The following is a 24361-nucleotide window of genomic DNA, read 5'->3' on the forward strand; positions in this document are numbered from 1 at the left end:
AAGTACACTGCTAAGGGGAGCAGTGGGCGGCAGGAGAGGTCTGCGCACCATGTGGGACCCTCCTCCGGTGGCCGGGGAGCAGCCGGGGATCGAACCGGCGCCGCAGAGGTCGCCGGCAGCTTCGCAACCCAGCGCTCAACCGCTGTGCCACCGGGAGGCCCCACTCTTGGTTTTGAATTCTTAATGTGTTGCAGGTGATCATGAACTTAAGAGTTCTTTTTTTTTTTTTTAAAGATTTATTTATTTATACAAGCACTGGGTACAGTCAGAAGCATGGAAGGGTGAGAGAATTCACCAGAGCCAGAGCATAGAGCAGAACAGGCAGAAGGACCGAAGTACACTGCTGAGGGGAGCAGCGGGTGTCAGGAGAGTTCTGCGCGCCATGTGGAACCCTTGCCCAGCAACCGGGATCGAACCGGCGCTGCGGGCAGCTTCGCAACTCAGCGCTCAACCACTGTGCCACCGGGGAGGCCCGAACTTAAAGTTCTTTCTGACTTCACTTTTTAGAAGTTATTTACCACAAGGAGACAATAGGGCAACATTTTTGGGTAAAGGGAGGATTTACTATTTACTTACTGCCCTTCACAAATATAGAGTGACACTTGGTTTAGAAGTATAAAATGTATTATTTCTAACTTATTTAGGAAATTATCTTGATTTTTCTTTTTTCTTTTTTTTTTTCAATTAAGAAGTCCTCTTTTGGGGCCCCCTTGGGCACAAAGATCCAAAGAGAGAGACATTTCATTTCTTTCTAGCTCCCAAACCTTCAGTTCTTAGCCATTTTGATAAGTCCATCAATAATTTTATGTTACTATTTCAGAACTAGTGGATGCCATGGCAAGTATCCAGAACCTCCCACTTCCTGAGAAATTGTCAGGGAGAACAAAATATATACTAACTGTGTACTGTTATGTTAGAAAATGTACTCATGCCACTCAGTGTACCTCATAATCCTCAAAACAGCCCATTGAGGTAGGATTTATTAGCTCTATTTTATAAATAAGGCCACTAAGTCAAGAGGTAAAATGACTTGTATATTAGCTAGCAAGTGAGTGAAGACTCAAAAAGCTAGAATTTAAACCCATGTTAGTTTCTACTTTTCATGCTGTTCCCAGCTATCAAAGGAACAGAAATGTTTGCTAATCATCAGATGAGAAATCAATGAGAGAAAAACACACATAAACAAAAATGATCATTTATTCCCCCCCCCCCAAAAAAAAAAAAAACCAGAAATCCTCCCTAGGGCAAAATGCATCATTCTCTTGCATTTAAATGTAATCCTCATGCTTTCATCTTTAAAAAATTTCTTTTCTTTTTAAAAAAGATTTATTTATTTATGCATACAAGAATGGGGTACAGGCCAGAGGCGTGGGAAGTGAGAGGATTCACCAGAGACAGAGTGGGAATAGAACAGGCAGATTGACCTGCTGAGGGGAGCAGCAGGCTAGTCAGGAGAGGTCTGCTGAGCCTTGTGGGTTGCTCCCTAACTGGCCGGGGATGGAACTCGTGCTGTGGTGGCTGTGGATAGCTTCATAGGTTGCGTCTTAACCCCCTGTGCCACCAGGGAGGCCCACATTTTTTCTTTTAATTAAAAAAAAAAATCTATTAGAATGAACCCTCAAGACTACTGTTTAAAGACTGTTTTGGGAGATAGTACTATAAAATTCATGTATTTTTTTTTTTCAAATAAGAAATCTTGGGAAGGACTGAAAATATATTTATAATGAATTTTCTGTACTCCCCTTCTTTCTAGACCATATCATTTGCCACTGGGGATGATATCCACTTATCTCAGATCCAAACACTTTGCCTAAAGTGAGGAGAGAGGATAAGAATAAATTTAAGACTACCATGGAAGAAATTAAAAGAAACTTATTCTTGCTATTGGTAAATTAGAAGATTATCCTGCTACTAGCAGTGTCTTAGGGCTGTGTATTAGTACCTAACCCCATGTATCTAGTAGATGTACTCTGATAATATTTTATTGTTATTGGAAGTGACTCAACTCATTTTGACATTTAAATGAACCAGGTTTTGTTTTTTGCATGATGTATTTATTTGGACTATAGATCAGGGTATGCTGATTATGCTTCTGTCAGCTGTTATGTATTCTCACCAAACTTACTGGCATTAGAGGCATTTAAAGGGGTAAAGAAAGACAGCCTAAAGTAAGAAGTATTATACAATACAGTATACTCTTGCTGAAGACATCTAAAACAAATTAGAGTACCTGCTTTCCTCTTTTTTAATTATGGTAATATATACATTATATAAAAGTTACTATTTTAACCACTTTAATGCATATAATTGAGTGGCATAAGGTATATCCACAATAGTGTGAAACCCTTGCCACTAACCATTTGCAGAACTTTTTCCTCATCCCAAACAGAACTTAACCTATTAATCAATAACTTCTCGTTTTCTCTTCTCCTCAGCCCCTAGTAACTTTTACTTTGTCTCTGTGAATGTAAAGTGAATATAAGTGAAAGCCTATAATTGTCTTTTGTGTCTGACTTTTTTACTTAGCATATTTTCAAGTTCCATCCATGTTGTAGCGTGTATTATAATTTCATTGCTTTTTAAGCCTGAATAACACTCCATTATATATATATATATATATATATAACATTATATATATGTATATATATAAAACACTATTCATTGATGGACACTTGGGTTGTTTCCATCTTTTGGCTGTATTTGTGAATAATGCTGCTCTGAACATTGTTGTACAAGTGTACAAGTATCCGAGTCTGTGCTTCTATTCTTCTGGGTATACTCAGGAATGGAATTGCTGGGTCTTGTGGTAATGTTGTTTTTAAATTTACAAGGAACTGCCAAACTTCCACAGTGGTTGCACTATTTTATAGTTCTACTAGGAATGGATGAGGGATCCAGTTTTCCCATATGCTCGGTGATACTTGTTATTTTCAGGGTTTTTGTTGTTGCTGTTTTGATAATACTCGTTCTAATGGGTGTGAGGTGGCATATCTTCCAGGTTTTCATTTAGATTTCCTTAATTAGTGATGTTGAGCATCTTTCATGTGCTAATTAGCCATTTATCTTATTTGCAGAAATGTCTATTTATATAGTCAACTCATTATTGAAGACATCCCTGTATCTGTCATTTGTTAAACATTTTAGGAATTCTTTTGGAATTGAATTTAGAGCCAATTTATAAGCCTATAACAAAACCTGCTTCAATGCTTTAAGTAGTCACCCCCCTCCCTTATTTTTAAACCCAGTTGAATTTCCCCATTTATTTATTGGTAGCTTTAATGACTTTCCCGCTTTCCCCATTAAATTCATCATCTGTTGTTGAAAATGTGCCATCAGTAAGGATATCTAAAATAGCATGCTCTAGACTCAAAATAATTTTGAAAGGAGAGTTTCAAATATGCTTTTGAATAATACTTGCATTATTGGAGTAACTATATATTGTGTTGGGGAGTGATTATTTTGAATGGGAGAAAGCTCATTTGGATATGTTCTGTTCTGCTTTTATTTATTTATTTATTTAAGATTTATTTATGCATAAAAGAGCTGGAGTACAGGCCAGAGGTGTGGGGGGTGAGAGGATTCACCAGAGACAGAGTGGGGAACAGAACAGGCAGACTGACTAAAACACACAGCTGAAGGGAGCAGCGGGCAAAACAAGAGAGATCTGCTGTGCCATGTGGGTAGCTCCCAGTGAAACAGGAGAGGTCTGCTGTGCCATGTGGGTAGTTCCCTGGCTGGCTGGGGATCGAACTCATGATGCAGAGACTGCAGATAGCTTCACAGTGCTGTGCTTAACACCATGCACCACTAGGGAGGCCCAGGGTATAATTCTTTTTTTTTTTTTTGTTTTGTTTTTGTTTTTTTTTTTTTTAAGCAGGTGAAGTTCTTTACTTCTTGACATTCCATTAACTGCATAGATTTTTTTTAAAACTATCAGGAACATTGAAACAAATATACTACTGTTGAAAACTCTATACAGTAAATGATTAATTTTTTTTTTTTATAAATTTTATTGTTATATTCCCCATACAATTGCAGCCCCCCATTCTGACCCCAATCCCTCCCCTCCCGCCCCCGCCCCCCTAAAAGTGTCTCTGGTTCATAGTTTTTTGTTGATTTTGATTTTCACTTTCTTATAGTTATTCATTTTCCTGGTCCCTTATTTAAGTTTTCTAGATTCCTGCTATGAGTGAGACCATCCGGTATTTTTCTTTTTCTTTTTGGCTTATTTCGCTGAGCATGATCCCTTCCAGCGCCATCCATGTTGCAGCAAATTGCATGTGTTTATCTTTTTTGAATGCTGAGTAATATTCCATGGTATATATGTACCACATCTTCTTGATCCAGTCATCTATTTTTGGGCATTTGGGTTGTTTCCAAAGCTTAGCTATTGTAAACAGTGCTGCTATAAACATAGGGGTGCAGGTGTTCTTTGGAATTGATGTTTCTGTGTCCTTTGGGTAAATACCTAGGAGTGGAATTGCTGGGTCATATGGAAGCTCTATGTTTAGTAGGTCCAGAAATCTCCACACAGCTTTCCACAGTGGTTGGACCAGTTTGCACTCCCACCAACAGTGCAGAAGAGTTCCTTTTTCTCCACACCCTCGCCAACATTTGTTGTTGCTAGTTTTTTTAATATGTGCCATTCTCACTGGTGTAAGATGGTATCTCATGGTAGTTTTGATTTGCATTTCCCAGGGTATAATTCTTAAGGCATTGTTGTAAGGGACCAATAAAGTGAACACATAATGGTTCCTTTATTTCCTAGGTTTTCGATCCACTCTTTTTTTTTTTTTTTTTTTGAGATAAACAGAAGAACAATTATTTAGGATACAAGTTCCTAGTAAGTGTACAGATTTGGGGGAAGGGAGAAGATTTGAGTTAGGTAATTAAGAATTTTTTTTTAATGTTCTTCTAATACTCTTAATTTTTTAGCCAATAAATTTCTTATTTAACTTTGCTTTTGTAAAGAACTGAAATCGGCAGTCTTTCTAATTATACTTATTTTACTTATTTATATGCCTAGCCATTTAAGGAAGATGGTTTGATTTTATATTACTAAAAGTATCACAGGGCCTCCCAGGTGGCGCAGCGGTTGAGCGCTGGGTTGCGAAGCTGTCCGCGGCCTCTGCGGCGCAGGTTCGATCCCCGGCTGCTCCCCGGCTGCTCCCCGGCTACCGGAGGAGGGTCCCACAAGGCGCGCAGACCTCTCCTGTCGCCCGCTGCTCCCCTCAGCAGTGTACTTCGGTCCTTCTGCCTGCTCTGTTCCCTGCTCTGGTGAATTCTCTCACCCTCCCGTGCTTTTGATTGTACCCAGTGCATGTATAAACAAACCATTTAACAAACAAACAAATAAATAAATAAAACATGCCTTTATTAAAAAAAAATAAAATAAAAGTATCACAAGGTGTCTAGTTTTTGCATTTTAAGTGAGATCGTTTTTAGAAGTCTTCAATTTTTTAAGATCTCGTGGGGTAGAAATAAAATTATTGGCCATGTTGATGTTACTGTATTAGGGTTTTCAGATAGTTTTAAAGAGTGGAAAATAGTCCTTTAGTAGATGTTTGATGAGAATTGGAAATTTTCCTTAATGAAAATTACCTTTTCTAGTTATACAGTCTGAGAACCAACATCATGTAGCCTAATCATTTATAGCACAGGTGCAAATAGCATTCATGTGTGGTTAGATTGGAATTTTGTTTTTCATCATTGGTGGTGATTTTTCCTTGCTGTAATGCTTGTAGGAGTTTAAGCATTATGTTTGGTCATTTCTACTGTTTAGTACCATCTACTTTCCACATAAAAGTTTAGAGGAGTCTAGGCATATTTAAAAAAAAAATCTAAGTGTCTCTAGGGGAAGTGAATCCTTAAAAAATTAAGATAATGTCTATCTTAAATGTGTCATTATCTTTAAAACATGTATTTATCTCCAAATCAGTTATTAGATAGACTAGGTATTAGACTAGGTATTCAAACTTTATGAGAGAATAATCTGACTGCTTTCCAAGGTCAAATAACCAAGCCTGACAGAATCAACATATAAAATTTTCCTTCTATTTCACATTTAGGCATCTGGTTAGATTTTCAGCAGCATGCAGTTGGTTCTTGTCTATATCAAGATGACAAAATTAGGTGTTGCAAGGACAGAAAAATAGGTAGTTAGGTACAGATAGATTTAGTTTAAATGGGTACTTTCAAGCACTATGAGACTGCTCTGGTTTATTCTCTAGTTTGTTTCGTGTACTACAATTCAGCTTTAAATACTGTGCTGCATTCAGTTTTTGTCATAAAAACCTCAAATGTGCTAGAGAAAATAAGCTAAGACAAATTTATATTTTGCTTTGTCTTCTGACTTAACATTTCAGGATAGGACTTGACTTATATTCAGGCTTAGGATGCCAGAAAAATAAATAATGCACACTACTTGGGCTTATCTTCAGTATCATCATTTTGTTATTGCCAGTTAGTTGTATTTTAGTGATGACCAGAGGCTTCTAAATAGGACAGTAACCTCTGTAATACCTATTTCCAAATGGTGACTCTCTGTTCCAGCCCATCACAACAGTTTTAAAACTGGTTTTTGTTTTTGTTTTGTTTTGTTGCTTTGTTTTGTTTTTTAACAGGAGAGCCAGTGTAACTCCTTCAAGACTGGAGTGATACACACTGCATCTGCATCTGCCTCATGTGAGTTCTCATTTTGGCAGCAGCACTCTCTAGGCTGGAACCTCTGTAGAGGTTTGCCCTTTCTTTTTCTAAAATCTGTAAACTACTATACAGTGTCTTGGTGGCAAAGGTAAAAAGTGCATGAGACTTCCACATTTTCCTGCAGAAAGTTTTCTACTCATTCCGAAGGACTGTTGCCTCTAATAGGTTCTAGCTCATATGCATAGCTCTACTCAGAGCCCACAGCCTTCACCCCCACATAGGCAGTTGATATTTTTTGAAGATATATTCTCCCCCTCCCCCTAGATTATGGAATAAAGAATATCTTTAAATGCTCTCCGTAGCTTCAGCTTTCAAAGCTTTGCTTGTTCTCTTTATAGTCTACTTACGTAACCTGAGAACATTGTGTGCTGCCCTAGTGGCTGAGCTGTCCTCTCTTTTGGACTCTGGCCCTTAAAATAACTTCTTCTTTTGTCTTTGAATATTGGGTAAATTAGGATAGACCTGAGGGCTTTCTCAAAGAAGGGATAAGCAGTGAATGTGTGAAATTGTTTATTCTGAAGCTGTTGGCAGTGTTTTGGAAAGTCAGTACAAACTGAGCTTGAAGCTATGCATCATTTACTTGCCAGTTTTGCAAAGTGAAATTACAACCTTTGCAGCTGTGGAGCTCTACAGTCTAGGTGGTATATATGCTTTGCCACAGATGCCAAGGCTGACTTTGAAGGACCTGGTTGATTAAAAAAGGAATTTTGCTCTGTGTGTGTGTGTGTGTATTTTTAAAGGAATGGTAGTACTTAGTAGGCATTAAGAACTTCTGCCATTGGGTCAGAAAAAAATTGTGATTATTCCCAAGAGAAACTTGGAATTAAAGCATCTAAACTTGCATTCTCTGTAGCTGCAATTCTGCTTCTCCAGTGCTGGTTGTACTCTATAAATTCTGTAGCAGATGATTTAATGACCTGGGAGTTTGTGTTACTGAAATGATTATCCGGGACACTTGTGAGAAAATGTCAATAGCTTGTAGGTCTTGTTGATTAATAAGAGTTTAATGAAATAGTGTTGTCAAAGTGGAACTTGGACTCTCTTTACTAAATCCATTCCCACCTCTGACTAGAGCAGTTTATTTTAGACTAGATGAAAGAAATTGGAGGGAGAGAAGTGTGTTTCACCACCAAGCGTAAGTTTGATGGCCTCCGTAATCTAGAAATTAATTTTTAACAGTGGTAGAAAACCTTGCCATAGAGAACTTTGGATGAGGCTCATGGCGATAGGAATTCTGGCTTTAGCTGATGTTTGTATTTTCTACTTAACTTCAAGTCAGCAAATGGGGGAAAATACCTTAAGTCTTTTGGAAGTCACCTAAACTGATTGAGAGCAAGGAAATTTAAAGTATTTCTGCAGGTGGAATTTCTAGAAAGTCACCTTAGTTGAATACTTAGCACGTTCTGCCATGGAGTAAACACAGTGTGGCAAGTGTATGGTGTTTTATTTTCTGTTACTCTAGGTTTGTGTTGGCAAAACAGGAATTTGCAATCTCCCCCAACATATTTTTTTCACTAATAGTTTTGAATACATTGAATTGGGGTTTAATCCAAATTGTCTCTCAGACATAGGTTTTTAATCACCCTTTACCCAATTACTCTATAATTGTTTAATTCACTAATTAGGGAAAATTGCTGATATAGGGGGTGAGTCTAGGTAGGGGCAACTAAGGTTTGGTTTTTGTCTCCCATTCTTAAAACAGCAAATTATTCTTCTGAAAAATTAATAATTAAAAACATCTTATATGGGACAATTCCTATAAGAATGAATGCCAGTGAATTTATTTAAATTACTTAATTTTTTGTTTTATTAAATATTGCTTTGAAATAAGTGGGACTTTGTTAGGATTGAGAAGCAATTTTTGTTTTATGGAAATTTATTAAAATGAGATTTACTTTTTATTGGAATGGAAGCATGGGGTGGGGTGAGAGATGTCAATTTGAATTCTTTTGCGGATATAAAATAACATTAGTAGATATCATGCTTTCCTGGTTTTATGATAATACACCAGCTCTTAATGTTTATAAATATAGAGCACTTCCTTTGCCATAGTGTATATCATTTAGATTTTAAAATTTCACAAGAATTTAAAAAAGTGTTATCAGGGAGAGGGGGTGAGGATGGGGCTAAAATTGAGTGAAGGAAAAAAATACAGCTAATTTTGAAAATTATTAGCTAGGGTTAGCATTAACATTAAATTGATATTAACCGTACAGCAACAAAAGAAATGGCAGCTTTTGGCATCATTCTGATGAAATGAGATTCAGACATCTCCTAAAGAATCTTAAATATTTCACTCTTGTTTTTTAAATATGACAAATGTTTATTAAAACGATTTTGAAAATGCAACTTTTTAAAATTTTCAGTTTAATTAAAAAGAATAGATACATTAATATGTTACAGGTACATAAGAAAACAGAAGAAGGTACATGAAAGTCTCCCCTGTCTCTTAGCTACTCAGTTCTTTTCTGTTGGTGGCAACCAGTATTACTGGTTTATTTTATGTATTTCCAGAAATATTCTAAAAGATTGCTTCTGGAAAGGGAAAGTTGAATTACACTCATTAACATATTAGCCCTAACTTGGATAGGTAGACTAACTGCAAAGAAACAGTTTGAGCCAAAGGCTCTTGTTAATTGTAAATAGAAGAGCAGTAATAATAATTGTTGTATTATTATGAGACTATAATAATAGAGTGGATATTTTGGGGCCTCGTTTGGCATTTAGCAAGATTTTAGGTCTTTTTATTTTTAATATGGCTTGCTTACATCTGGACACTGATGGAAGGATGCTAACGTAATATTTAATTTGGAAGAAACCTATTTAATGGAACAACATTTTCTTTATGGTGAACTGCAATAATTTTAAAGGGTTTTTTAATCATAAAAAATTTCAGATATATATATAGTAGTAGAGAAAACATCCCGTATTCCAAAACCCATTTTATTTTACCTGTAACAGACTCAGTATGCTACTTTGGGAGTTAAGGAGATTTTATTATACATGTACTACACATACCCATCCTTCTATAATAACACCTAATAAAATGAGTCATAATTCTTTAATATCTAATTCCCAGTTAACATCCAGATTTCCTTAATTGTGTCAGGCATGTCTTTTTATGGTTGATTTTGTAGTAATAACTTGTAAAGTACAATATTGATGGTTATAATATTATTAGAATTGATAAGAAAACAGCTTAATCCTGGCAAGTGGAATTATTCTTGTTGGAGAGTGAATATAAAGCAACTAAAAATTCCAAAAATAGACTAGTTTTTTTTAACAGCTCTCATTTTGAAGTATTCCTACCCAAGTTACACACATCAGTGAAGCTTTCAACATGTATTGACCTCTCTCATGGTTAATATCACAGTTGTTGCATATTAGTTTTAGATTACAGTAATGAAACCTTAAAGGGGGCTGGGGGAGAATGGTTGCATTAGGCTTCCGAAGAATGAACTATTCTGAAATGCCTCATAATTCATCTTGTCACTGCTGCTCCTGCTATATAATACCACCTATTTTCACAGACTAACAATAGAGTTCCGTGATTACTCAGGTCAGTAAGAACATGGAGTTTGAGGGAAAAGAAGAAAAATGTTAGATTTAGGAGGAGAAAGGGATTGGGAGAGTAGAAATTCACTCATGTGCCTTCTGTTTTAATTGGCTGTTGTTCTAATGAAAACTTCCTCTTTGTGCAGTGTACAAGTCCCCGGAGTATGAATCCCTTGGTTTTGAACTTACTGTGGAGAGATTAGTTTCTATTGGCTATCCCCAGGAGCTACTGAGCTTTGCTTATGATTCTACATTCCCTACCAGGTAATTCCCCAAGATTTCTTTGGATTAAGATATTGCCCTCTGTCTCCAAAATTAGTAATTCTAAATTCACCTCTGATCAAATGTAAAAAAAGATAAGTTTTTGTTTGATGTTGATTCTAAAATTGTTTGATGTTGATTCTAAAATTACATAAAAATGAAGTTTTTTTATGTTCTTGAATTGAACTTAGTTTATATTGTTATTGAAGAAGACCCATTAATGGGAAAGAAAAGGGATTATTAAAACTAACAGGCAGTAATTACGGATGCTTCTACCTTTGATTAATGGAGAGCAGTTACATGTTTTGCTCATGTATTTAAGATGGTAATCCAAAGCCTTGGCAGTGGCATCTGAATTTGATAAGATTAAGAAAGATGTTTATTTAATACTTATTTGAGTTACTATCATATATATTACATATACAACATCTAATGGGGGAAACATGAATCATCACTGTTGTCCAAAAAGGACCCTGTTTTAGAATGGAGCCAGCGAGAAGTTATAATTTACACCTTTTTGATTAAGCACATGTTGCTTACAGAAAATGGTGGTGATGCTTTATCTGAACAGAGTAAATATTTTTCAGCTGCTTTGAGATTAATTTTTAAGATTCTATTCACTCAGTTAGGCTCTTAAGTTTATATTGTTTTGGGAAATACTGCAGTTGCCATCATACTTGAAAAGATGAGTTTGGATTTTGGCGATTGAGTTATACTATACAAGACTAGAGAGAAACCTGGCACATGTTATGGATTTGGTTCCACACCACCACAGTAAAGCAAATATCACAGTGAGCTGAATTACACAGATTTTTTTTTTGTTTTCCAGTGCATATTAAATTTATACTGTTCTATTAAGTGTCAATAATGGCATTATATGTAAAAATCTCCATACATATCTAAATTAAATGTGACACATGAAATGAGCACATGCTTTTGGAAAAGTAGTGCCAATAGACTTTCATTGCAGGTTTGCCATAAACTTTCATTTTATAAAAAATGCAGTATCTCTGAAGTAGGCAATAAAATGAGGTATGCCTATATATTACCTCTGTTACTTTGCATTATTGATAATGTTTTAATTTTTACACAGGGGACTTGTCTTTGACACACTATATGGAAATCTTTTGAAAGTTGATGCCTATGGAAATCTCTTGGTCTGTGCACATGGATTTAACTTCATAAGGGGGTGAGTACAAAGAAACTTTAGCCTCTTTCTAGAGTTTTTATAGTCAAAGAATATAAAGATGACATTGTCTCCCCAGATCTAATATCCTTTACTCTTCCCTCATCACTAAAGATTAATTCCTTTATTTAAGGATACTTAACAATTATTAGGTGTTTAGGACTCAAACTGACCTATATAGTTAGCAGTTATATTATCTTTAAGTGCCTTCTAATTATGTATCATCCAAAAAGCTAATCTTGAATTTGCCCCTCCCCCTCCCCCAAAAAAACTATAGTGGCTTTGATTTATTTGAAATTCTAAGATTTTTATTTTCTCCTTTTTAATACAGTTCTCAGGTAGCTGCTCAGAAGAGGTATGTACATAAAAGTGATTTGAAAAATTTAAATTATGGCACTGTAAATACTAAAAAGTTTTAACAAATAGTGTATTTTTATATTCTAGTGAATAGCTTCAGATATTTGATCATGTGGTTAAAATTTTTGAAAACATGGGATTACAAATGAGGGTGATAACATTTAAAATAAATAAGGATAAGCTTTATTTTCATAATCAGAATATTCCACTATTGTTATCAGTGTGGATTTTCCACCCTAGTAATTAAAACAATAAATAAAATTTAGTGTTTATGAATGTTATGTGAAACATCCCAGTTTTTTAAAACTCACAATACAACAAGTTAGCAGTTTCTATATTTGTGGCTTTATAGTTATAATTTTCTTTCCTTTTTACTACCTGGTTTATTGCTGATACTGTATTAGGGTCAGAGCAACTCCTAAAACCAAAATATATGTTAGTCTCTTGTGTAACTTTTTGATGCGGTATTCTCTGTGGCAAAGTAGTAAAAACCACAGTTGATACTGCAGTTATTAAAGAAACAATGTCTTTTTTGGTAAATTCCCTTTTATGATAAGAGGCACAAACTGAAACTTTACCAGGAATCCTTTTAAGTGTTAGATCACAGCAGTGCCCTATTTGGAGTTGAAGCGTCCGATACAAACTCTTCCGTTGGTATTACATAGGCTTCAAGATGCCCAGGTATATATAGTGAGAATAGTGTGAACTAAATACCGTAGCACATCTGGCAGGCCAGTGGTTGGTTATATATGTACCTTTCATTTATTATTCTCTAATGAGGTGCTTGTTCAAAATCTGTGAATATCAGGAGGCGGGATTTAGATCATGAAGTGATTGCAGATACTAGTATTCTAACCTATTTCATATGTGGCTATTGTCACTATAATTCTAAATTACATATAGAGACAACTATATTGTCGCTATAATTTAGAATCCCGATGAAGGTGAACCCAGATTCTATTTTATTAATAACTGAAAAGGGTTTTTATGTTTGGGGGGCAGTGGGAGTCAGAAAAGAATTGATGAGTAAATGCAGAATTATTCAAACTATTTCTTAGTAGCTTTTAAATATTACTACTAATAATATTAGTAGTAATTAATAATTCAGATTTATTAGTAAATAAAGCCTTTAGAGTCAGAAGTAAAAAGCCATGGAGAAAGAGACTGAGGATGGAGGGAAAGGGAGAAAGATAGTTATGGAAGTATAGTTAGGGACAAAGCGAGGAGGGAAGTTAGAGCTTTATCAGGTATCACCTTACATGCCTTGCCAATGAATTGAGACATTTTTTGGACAATTGCAAAGACTTTTCAAAGTTTTAGAATAGGTAATATGAGTTCAGATGTCTGTTCTATAAGTCACAAAAAGTTAGTATAATCCATACTATCATAACAGTATTTGTCCTAACTTCAAGTCTAGCACTCTTTTATGTTATATTACCTCCCCCTGAATTATGCTAGTGTGATCTGATACAGTTTAAACAAGATAAACTTGATTTTTATATTTATAAATTAGTTTGGGTTCTAATTACCTAATGTTAAGTATCCTTATGTAAAGGAATTGCTCTTTAATAATGAAGGGAATAGGAAAATGTATTATCAGTATAATCTGAGGGCACAGTGCCATCTTAATAAACCTGAGGAAAGCTGTATTACTATTCCCTTTCACCTTAATTTTCAGTATAGAAAATCTTACAAAACTAGATCAACTGTTCTACAGCTTTTCTTCATCAAGAACTCTTATTTCAGAAGGATGACTAAGAACGGGAGCTAAGTGATTTTATATTCCTCAGAGTTTACACCATTTGCATTTAACAAACTCAAGCAGGAATTTATTCAGATTATCAATACTTCAAATATGAACTTTAAATTTGCCGTTCTTTAATTAGCTCAGTTAATCTCTGTATGTTTACACCTGTGAGGGGGTAGGAGGAAGCAAATATTGTTTAAAAATCAATAATAATGTAAAAAATAAAAAAAATATATAAAAAATCTGTTTGCATGAGAATTACGCATTTTTATATTTTAGTTTTCCTCCCTTTTGATTTCTCTGCAACATTTTTATTAATATATTCCCTTCTTAAAGTGTTTCATTTTACTCTGCAAGGTTTTTATGCATCTCTTAACGTATGTCCATTTCCCTATCTTCTTTTAACCCCTAAATGATCTTGATGATGCTACTCTCTGTCTTCCTTCTCTGCTTTCATCTGGTCAGATGGTCTTTATGACTTCATCTTTTACCTGTGTGTAGATGATCCAAATAATCCCTCAAGTCTGAATCTGTTTTTAAGTTCTTGATCTTTGTTTCTAATTGTCTACAGAAATCTGCTTACCTTAAGCTTACTGTATCCAAAGTAAAACTCTTCTTACATATACTTAAACAGTTTTCATATTTCTGTTAATGGTACCACCACCCTTTCAGAGGCACCTTAGTGTGAGTATCATCACTTTTGACTTTGTTGTATTCCATCTGCCACATCCAGTTGTCTGGTCCTGTTCATTTTACCTTGGCAATCTCTTGAATACATTCTTCCCATTCATTTCCATTGCCACTGCTCTAGGACAGGCCCCTACTGCTTGTATCGGAATCACTACAATAAGCATCTGATTTCCCAGTCCTTGTCTCTGTCATTTAGCTTTTTTTTTTTTTTTTTTAAAGATTTATTTTTATTTATTTATACAAGCACTGGGTACAATCAGAAGCGCGGGAGGGCGAGAGACTGAGCCAGAGCCAGAGCAGGGAGCAGAGCAGGCAGACCGAAGTACACTGCTGAGGGGAGCAGCGGGAGGCAGGAGAGGTCTGCGCGCCATGTGGTACCCTCCTCCGATGGTTGGGGAGCAGCCGGGGATTGAACCGGCGCTGCAGAGGCTGCGGGCAGCTTCGCAACCCAGTGCTCAACCTCAGCGCCACCAGGGAGGCCCTCTGTCATTTAGCTTTAAACAATGACCTTTTTATTTAGCTCAAAATTTTGTTAGCTGGGCAATTGTGAGGTTGCTTAGCTGCTCTAGAATGACCTTGCTCTCATGTCTGGCAATTAACAGCCTGCTGGCTGGGACACCTTATTTTGCATGTGGCCTTTTATCCTGGAGCAGGTTATATCACTCTCATTCATATGTATTCTCATTCACAAGTGCAGCAAGAGTAGACAAGCCTTGGGACACCAAGTGTTTTCCAAGCCTCTGCTTAGATCCCGTTTGTTACTGTTCAAACCTTACTCAAGGATGGAGAAATACACTGCAATTCCTAATTGGAGAAACTACAAAGTGACATTACAAAAGGGAGAGGACAAATTTTGCAATATATCTTTTTGTATATCTTTCTCCATTTTATCCTGTTTCTAAAACTGCTACTCATTTACTGTTTTTACAGTTCAACTCTGATGCTTTTATCCCTCTGCTGCACTCTGATGGTCTATCTAGCCTTTAAGGACCAACTCATATGCCACCACTTTCATGAATTCTTCCTAGATTTTCCTCTCCTCACTCTTACATTCACTTCTCTCCTTTCCTTAAGTTGAAATGTTCTCCCATTCCTGTTTTCTCATAGCTCTTGTATTTATGATTTTTTTCCCTTGTTGTAATTGTCTGTGAATGTGACTCATCTCCCTTACCCTACTGAGAACTTTTTAAGAATTGGAACCTGAACTTGTTCACCCTTCATAGCTACCCATGTGTAATATTTGGAGCCCTGCCTTGCACGAGGTCACCAGAATACCTAGATGGATTTTTTTTTGAATGATGACTATTTCTTACAGTTATTAAATGTTAAAAATATTTTCTTTCAGACCAGAAACTAGAGAGCAGTATCCAAATAAATTTATCCAACGAGATGACACTGAAAGATTTTACATTCTGAACACACTTTTCAACCTACCAGGTAGACTCATTCTATGCTTATATATACTGATGCTTTCCCTTCTTTCCATGATCATTTGTCTTTACTCAAGGGAGATAATGAAGTAAGTTTAGCTATCTCACTTATGGCTTATGAATACTTATTTTTCATTTTTCAGAGACCTACCTGTTGGCCTGCCTAGTAGATTTTTTTACTAATTGTCGCAGATATACCAGGTATGTATATATACTATAATTTTTTTTCAATTGATTTTTTAAATTAATGTACAGGGTTTTAGAGAACTGGCCATTGTAGGTCTTTTCTGCTTTTCTGAAGTGAATTTAGTGCTAGTGAGAGATGCCACATTGCCAGCCTGAGAGATGGGACAGCACCAGCAGCTCCATGCAGGCTCTCACCTCCCACTCGGCCCCTCTCCTTGCCAGTGTGCTGCAGCCATGTTTGGAAGGGACCACTTCTGATTGGCTTCTACTGGGAATGAAGACGGCCAGCAGAGGTGCTAATTGTGACAACTGAGTGGGAGGTTTGTGTGATGATTATCTGTCCAAGCAGAATTACACTAAAACCCCCCAACTCATTTCACAGCAGCTACCCAGGAGCCAGTCAGGGATGGTAATTTAGTTTCATTCCCAGGCCCAAGAAGATTTGATTGAAAAGTAAATACTGTTTATCCTCCCTGAAGTCTTAAACAAGTTATCCTTTATTTTTTAGGAGGACTTGTATAACCAACTCTGAAAGTTCAACCATATGTGCCAGAGTTTTCTGATGTCTTATCCTCTTTAGGCCCTATGCACTTCAAAGCACTAAATTTGATGAGGCACCGAGTCACTAAGCTGAATAGAAAATAGGCAGTAACTTTGTACCCAGAGACAATAACACAAAAGTCAGGGTGGAGAGAACCTAAATTACCAATTTTAAGCTTAAAATATTTCTTTGACGGGAACTTGTTTCTTAAATGATGAATAAAAGAACCTGATATTGAACTGGCTTTTTAAAGCTTCCATTCAGTATTTCTTCTATCACTTTGTATTTCTTCACAATTACTCTATTCAGTTGAACACTGTAGTCATCTCTGGTGGTCAGAATGGATTTTCATTAGGGAGTACTTATTTCCTAATTAGCTATAGCCTTTATCCATGTGATAATGGAACCTTTGGGTCCCTTGGGCAATTTTTGATGCTCATTTTATTTACTCTTATTTGAATTCCCTGTCATGTTCTTTTCATCTTTCTATAGCTGTGAAACAGGATTTAAAGATGGGGACCTCTTCATGTCTTACCGAAGTATGTTCCAGGATGTCAGAGATGCTGTTGACTGGGTTCATTACAAGGTACCTATGTAGGAGCTGCTGTTTTACTTGCTTACTCTCTGGCATGTGTTTTATGGTCTGACATTAGTTTCCTGAGTACAAATAGAGCAGAATTTTTCCTTTGTTAAAAAAATTTTTTTTTGCCTCCTACGGATAGCTCTCTAGAATATTTATGTTCTTGTTTTGACTGTCCTGCTCTCAGAGGTAATGCTGATCTCAGTGGTGGTGCTTGCTTTTAGATCTTATTTCACTTTGCATTTCTTTGCAGACTTACTTTCAGTATTGATTATACTTACATATCGTTTGAGGATCATTATGTTCCATTTGTTTTCTTCCAAATACCTTCCATTTGACTAATAATAATATATTTACATTTACTGTAAAATGTACTGAATAAAGTATGGAATGCCTTTTTGATTTATATATTAAAATAGTTTTATATATTGGATACATTTTGGAGCCAAGAGTTGCAACAAATCATACCTGCTACTTTATTCTGACCTTTTCTAGTTTATCTACTATTTTGGTAAACATTTAAATACATTTGGGTTGATGGTACACAAAATTTTTCTTATAAACTATTAACTGATTTTGTTCTTTTTCTGTGTCCCCTTTTTTCTTCCTCTAGGGCTCCCTTAAGGAAAAGACAGTTGAAAATCTTGAGAAGTATGTAGTGAAAGATGTAAGTACTAAAGGGGAAAATAGATCTGCATGATAGCTTATTTTGCTCATCAGGGAAATGAATAAGACTATTTGAAATAAATCAAACAAAAAATTTGTCTTGGTATATGTATCAGGTATAATCACCAAGAATTTTCAGTCACAGGTTAGATCTTACTACAATTTTTCTGTTTGTTGATAGGCAAGGCGACCTAGTATTTCATTTTTTTAATCTCTAACTATAATTGCAGCATCTAAGTGTGTACTGGGTGTACACTGTGCTAAATGATTACATGCATTGCCCATTTAATCTTCCATGTAATCCTGAATTAGAAATTGTTACCTCTGCTTTATAGATGATGAAACTGAGGGATACAGGGATTTAATAATGTGTCAAAATTCATACAGCTAATAAAGCCAAGAGGGCCTCCCCAGTGGCGCAGCAGGTTGAGCGCAGTGCTGTGAAGCTGTCTGCAGCCTTTGCAGTGCCGGTTCAATTCCCGGGCGGCCAGGGAGATTCCCACATGGCGAGTAGACCTTTCCTGTCTTGCCCACTGCTCCCCTCAGGAGTATATTTTGGTCCTTCTGCCTGTTATGCTCCCTGCTCTGTCTCTGGTGAATTCTCTCACCCTCCCGCGCCCCTGGCGTGTACCCCAGCGCTTGTATAAATAAATGAAATAAATCTTTAAAAAAAAATTATAGTAAAGCCAAGAGCCATACTTAAATCTTAACCACAGCAGCAGATCATCTCAAAAATGCCCATCTTTGTGATTTATTTAAACTATCTTTAACCTGTCAACATGGAATGATGAAACCTTTAAAATTTCTTTAAAATACATTAGTGGAAAACCTAATAAAATTTTAAAAAATTTGTAGTTTAGTTAATAGTATTGTTCCAATGTTAATTTTCTTAATTTTGATAATTGTACTGTGGTTATGTAAGAATGTTAAGGGAAGCTACAGTAAGGATATGGGAACCCTCTACTTTTTCCACAAGTTTGCTGTGAGTCTGAAATTATTTCAAAATAACACACACAGCCCAAAGATGAGCTACCCTTCTTCATTTTCCTATAGAGTAAATGTAGTAGAATGCAGTATTTTCTCAAAAGTGCTTGGTAAAGATTTCTCACTGCTTCAGTTTTTGTATGTCCTGTTTCTCTTCTACTCCTACACCCACCCTGTTGTTAAGGACACTCGGGGGTCCAGGAGAATATGAGCGAAGGAACCTGTTTACCATGAGTTTAGGAAAAGGTATTTTTCTTTGTAGTCAGTCACATTAGGGGTTAGAGTTTTCTCATTTATCTGCAGGTGGATCTGGGCATTTCTGGTTCTCATCCCCCACACACATTTCATTTGTGAGGTGCTTTACAAAATGCAAGTACGCACAAGTTAAGTAAATCTCATACTTTCCATACATTTTGTTTAACTTTTTACATTAAACTATATTACATATATTTGTTTAAAATCAGCGTCTCCTGATTTCTAATGCATGTAATTCATATACTTTGAGGTTATAAGATATCTTACGTTATTTCTGAGGCAGACAAAGGAGTCAGACATAATAGAAATAGGTTGTTAGTTAGCATATCATGTATCATCATATATGTATAGCTATAAAATGTACCATGTATATTAATATTTATTATTTATTTTAATTTTTTTTATAGAGGCATGTTTTTATTTATTTATTATATTTGTTTGTTTGTTTTTTGTTTATACATGCACTGGGTACAGTCAGAAGCGCGGGAGGGTGAGAGAATTCACCAGAGCCAGAGTGGGGAGCAGAGCAGGCAGAAGGACCGAAGGACACTGCTGAGGGGAGCAGCGGGCGGCAGGAGAGGTCTGCACACCATGTGGGATCCTCCTCCGGTGGCCGGGGAGCAGCCGGGGATCGAACGGGGATCTAACCGGCGCCGCAGAGGCCGCGGGCAGCTTCGCAACCCAGCGCTCAACCGCTGCGCCACCGGGGAGGCCCTATTATGTTAATATTTAATTCTTACATAGTGATAATGAGGTCTTTTAGTGCAAAATTTTTAAACCAACCAGCCTAGTTTACCCACCTACCCTTACATGGCTTCCCTTATTTCAGTGGACAGAAAAATCAAGTATATGACTACTCCACAGTGTAAATGAAAATACATTTGTGTTTTAGTATTTTGCTCATTATCATATTACATTTCAGGGAAAACTACCTTTGCTTCTGAGCCGGATGAAGGAAGTAGGAAAAGTATTTCTTGCCACCAACAGTGACTATAAATATACAGATGTAAGTGCTTAATATTCTTATTGGTTTGTATAGAGGAATTTTTTTGGTGTAAAGAACTGTGAAGATGAGGTGAGGATAGTAATTTATTGAGTAGTTTTTCCCCCATTGTTTTGTTGTTTCAGAGTGAAAAAAACAAAGATACATAGGATTAAGGCTATGACATAGTTCTCAAATATTTCAAAATATTTCTTTTGATTCTTTCCCTGATTACAATTGGCTATTTGAAGGCTTTGATTTTGGGGTTTAAAATACTTGAAATAATTGAAATGGCATGTATATTTCTTTGATGCATTATATATATCAACTTGAGAGTCACATCCTTTATTGCACATGCATATATACCTGTGCAATATATATATACACACACACATATATACACACACATACACATATATATACACACATACACGTATATATATATGCATTTGGGAGCTAGAGAGCAATGGATGGTGCAAAGATGTTTTGATTTTAATTATCAAAATTTACCTCTTAAAATTTTTTTTGCAATGATTAAAACATGTAGAAAAGTTGATATAATTCCTTAACTCCATCTTACTTTTTGCTAAGACAGTTAATAAATTTGTAGTAGCAGCAAGAAGCTCAGCTCTTCCCCCTCAATACTCTATATAAATTCTTGATTTAGAAATCCAATTATTTGGGAGTGAGCAGTCTTATAAGGCCAGTGGTTCACTGACTTGGTTGATCTAGGAACAGTAATAAGAAGGCCAAGGTATGTGTTATTTCCAAATGAGTCCATGATTTTCTCTATGCCCTGACCTCAGATGCCCCTTACGTCCATCTGTCTAGTATTCTAATGTTCCAGTCCACTAGGAGAACTGGATAGAGATAAATGGATGAGTATACAAAAATATCTCCTAGAAGAAGCCTCTGTTCTCTGAAAATGCTAGGTTTTGTTGGTTATAGTGAATCATTAATTTCTGATGTCCACTGCCATGATTTCATAAACTTTAGAGGAAAAGACATGTCTTATGAAAAAGCTTTCAATTTTTTTAGATGTTGCATGTCTTTTGCAAGTATTATGTGTGAATCTCATGTTGATTTTTTTTCTACCCCTCCAGAAAATTATGACCTACCTGTTTGATTTCCCACATGGCCCCAAGGTACTACTACATGTAACTTATATAGAACATTGCTTTAGTAATAATGAATACATTTAATCATCCTGGAATATTAAGGGTAAGGAATTGGTCAGGAACCATCCAGAAATCTTTACTAACATTAGAAGTAATGTGTGAATTAGTAGAATTGAAAGGCACTAGCAACATGAATACTGGGTAGGCAAAAATAAGAGCTATTGACCAAGAATAATTTTATAACAAGAAATTCTATGCAGAATGTTACTTTTGTATGACAATGAAAGGAAATTTTGGTTGAGGAAGGTCTGATTAAAAGAAACAAATGAGTGTATTCTTGACAACATCTATATTCTCCTGTTAATTCATGCTGAGTTTTATGCCAAAAGAAGAGTTAATCTTGCAGGGTCTTAATTCCTATGGTATGGCTTCACTTAGATTTAAGTGAATATTGTTGCAATTTGTCACATAACTGGGGGATTTGAGTCCTATGCTGCTTTGAATAAATTCAGTAAATTCCAGTTTTCAGATTACTCAAATGTACAGTAAACAGTGTTCTTCAGCTTGGCCTTAAAGGCTAATTCTGTGGTTCTATTTCAGGATGGAAATAAATAGTGGGTATAACTTCTACATTAGTGCTGTGCTTAGCCTGCAATATGGGTCATAAGACCAGTGTTTACCTCGAGTCATCATTCTGAGAAATAACCAGTAAAATTCCTATTATTCCACGATTATACACTTCAGTTATGATGATGATGCACCTATTTCTTAATGTCGCTTGAGTATTTGTATCTTTCCTTACACCCACTTAGGCTCTTTTAGCCCATGTCAGAGAACACAATTTCTTTCATATATTAAATTGATGAGATAATACATAGTAGATGAAATGATTTAAAATAATTAGTTGATTTATATTTTTACCTTGCCTGATTTGAAAAGAATGTGGCTTCTGAGACACAGTATGATTTTAATAGACTAATGGGGTCTTCTAATTATACTTTTAGTATTTCAACATTCCTTGCATCTGAGTAAGATTAAATATTAGTGCCTTAATAAGGTAAGGAGGATGTTTTAGCTTTTCCTGATTCTTCTTTATCAGCCTGGGAGTTCTCATAGACCTTGGCAGTCCTACTTTGACCTGATCTTGGTGGATGCACGGAAACCACTCTTTTTTGGAGAAGGCACAGTACTGCGTCAAGTGGATACTGTAAGTTGAGAGGATGATCTGTCTGCTAGCACATTGTCCTTCATGTTTCTCCATTCCCATTCCTAGTCTGAGAAACAGGTATTTTTAAGTTATTAGCCATAGCACTTTTGAAATCAATCTAAGATCTTAATTGAGATAGCCAAATAGTTCAAAAGAATAAAATTCTAAAGTGCTATTCATTTGGCTATCAGCCAAGTAGCATTTTGGGTAGCGATTGTAATAGAATATTGATAAGGAATTATAAAGACCTTATCTCTTCACACAGAAAACTGGCAAGCTGAAAATTGGTACCTACACAGGTCCCTTACAGCATGGTATCGTCTACTCAGGAGGTGAGTCACAGACTTCTCTTTATTTAGCATTAAGTCTTTGCACAGACCTCACTGAAAGCTTTGGCATCCTCCCACCTCAATGTTACATCTATTCTTCAGTTTCTTTAGTATACTAAAGATATGTATTTCAGTCACCTACTGATGCAACAGGATTAGTGAGAATGGGTTTGATGCCTAATGAATCTTTATTTCTGAGAGGATCAGTTTTTCTCTGTCCTTTCATCTCCCTGAGGCTTTTTCTCAGCATACTGAATCACGTGGGATGATTCTCAAGAGGTGCTGAAGGGGCTCTTGAGAAGTACCTGTGGGCATAGATACATAGACTGTTAGAAACAGTTGAACAAAGACCACTTTATGGAAGATCTCTGACGAGAAATGGCATTGTTATTCACTCAAGTTGAAACATACAGTTTTGTTCCTCTTGAATTTAGTGATCAAGCGCTCTGATCAGCACAGAGGAACTGAAGGCCTTGTCTTAGAAGCAATTTACGAAATGATGAAAAGGGACATTTTTTAAGAAAGGCAGGCCCTTTTCCTAGTCTGTTTCTCATGCAATTATAATAAAATGAGTTAATAGAATTTAATGGTTGTGGTACTTGGAATGCTAGCTTTTACTATGGAGATATTTTTGTCTTTTAACATTGCTCATTCCATTGTTTCAGGTTCGTCTGACACAATCTGTGATCTGTTGGGAGCCAAGGGCAAGGACATTTTATATATTGGAGATCACATTTTTGGGGACATTTTAAAATCAAAGAAACGACAAGGGTGGCGAACTTTCTTGGTGATACCCGAACTTGCACAGGAGCTACACGTCTGGACTGACAAAAGTTGTAAGGAGCCATGACTCTCATTTTATAAATTTTGACATAGTTTAAAATGGCCTGCTATGCACCAGTGGGTTCTCCTGAAGTGGGAGAAGATGGTTTTAGTTTAAAAACTGGGTAATTATATTTGTAACATTTGCCTTTTCCTTCCAAATCTTAACCAGCGCTTTTTGAAGAACTTCAAAGCTTGGATATTTTTTTGGCCGAATTGTACAAGTAAGTTTCCTAATTCTAAAAATTTCTCCTCTTTCTATGAGATGTCCTTGCTAGAGATTTTTCACTGGACTTTTTTTTTTTTTTTCATTTGCAGACACCTTGACAGCAGCAGTAATGAGCGCCCAGACATTAGCTCTATCCAGAGACGTATTAAGGTATACCAACAAGATATGATAGAAAACTTGGAAAATGAAGTTTAAGTGATTTTTATATTTCTGAATGAGCTGAGTTTCAAATCTTGTTTTAGAAAGTAACTCATGATATGGACATGTGCTATGGGATGATGGGAAGCCTGTTTCGCAGTGGTTCTCGGCAGACCCTCTTTGCCAGTCAAGTGATGCGTTACGCTGATCTCTATGCAGCATCTTTCATCAACCTGCTGTATTACCCATTCAGCTACCTCTTCAGAGCTGCTCATGTATTGGTGAGTTAATACAGCCATGAGCTATCTTTATAATTAAGTTACATTCTAACCACTCAGATTTGCTCCCAGCTTTGTGGAATGGCACCGGAGAGTTTAGAGCCTTTCTAATGTG

At 36.1% G+C, this 24361-nt stretch overlaps 1 protein-coding gene across 3 annotated transcripts in view; it reads left to right on the forward strand.

The window, feature by feature from the left end:
- The window catches only part of NT5C2 (5'-nucleotidase, cytosolic II), a gene marked incomplete at both ends in the record, with an annotated part of 71317 nt that overhangs the window by 46294 nt on the left and 662 nt on the right, over nt 1–24361 (forward strand). For 2 of the 3 annotated variants that reach the window (XM_084246404.1, XM_084246405.1), the window contains 14 exons: nt 10407–10524; nt 11615–11710; nt 15847–15938; nt 16075–16132; nt 17151–17244; nt 17852–17905; nt 20066–20149; nt 21229–21270; nt 22343–22450; nt 22716–22782; nt 23445–23615; nt 23774–23825; nt 23920–23980; nt 24073–24249. In XM_084246404.1, the coding sequence (XP_084102530.1) occupies nt 10407–10524; nt 11615–11710; nt 15847–15938; nt 16075–16132; nt 17151–17244; nt 17852–17905; nt 20066–20149; nt 21229–21270; nt 22343–22450; nt 22716–22782; nt 23445–23615; nt 23774–23825; nt 23920–23980; nt 24073–24249 (1274 nt within the window). Of the gene's footprint in view, nt 1–10406; nt 10525–11614; nt 11711–12038; nt 12063–15846; nt 15939–16074; nt 16133–17150; nt 17245–17851; nt 17906–20065; nt 20150–21228; nt 21271–22342; nt 22451–22715; nt 22783–23444; nt 23616–23773; nt 23826–23919; nt 23981–24072; nt 24250–24361 lie in introns of all 3 variants that reach the window. The other variant, XM_084246403.1, reaches the window with a different exon arrangement.

Source organism: Talpa europaea, assembly GCF_964194135.1.
Source record: "Talpa europaea genome assembly, chromosome: 10".
NCBI lineage: Eukaryota > Metazoa > Chordata > Mammalia > Eulipotyphla > Talpidae > Talpa > Talpa europaea.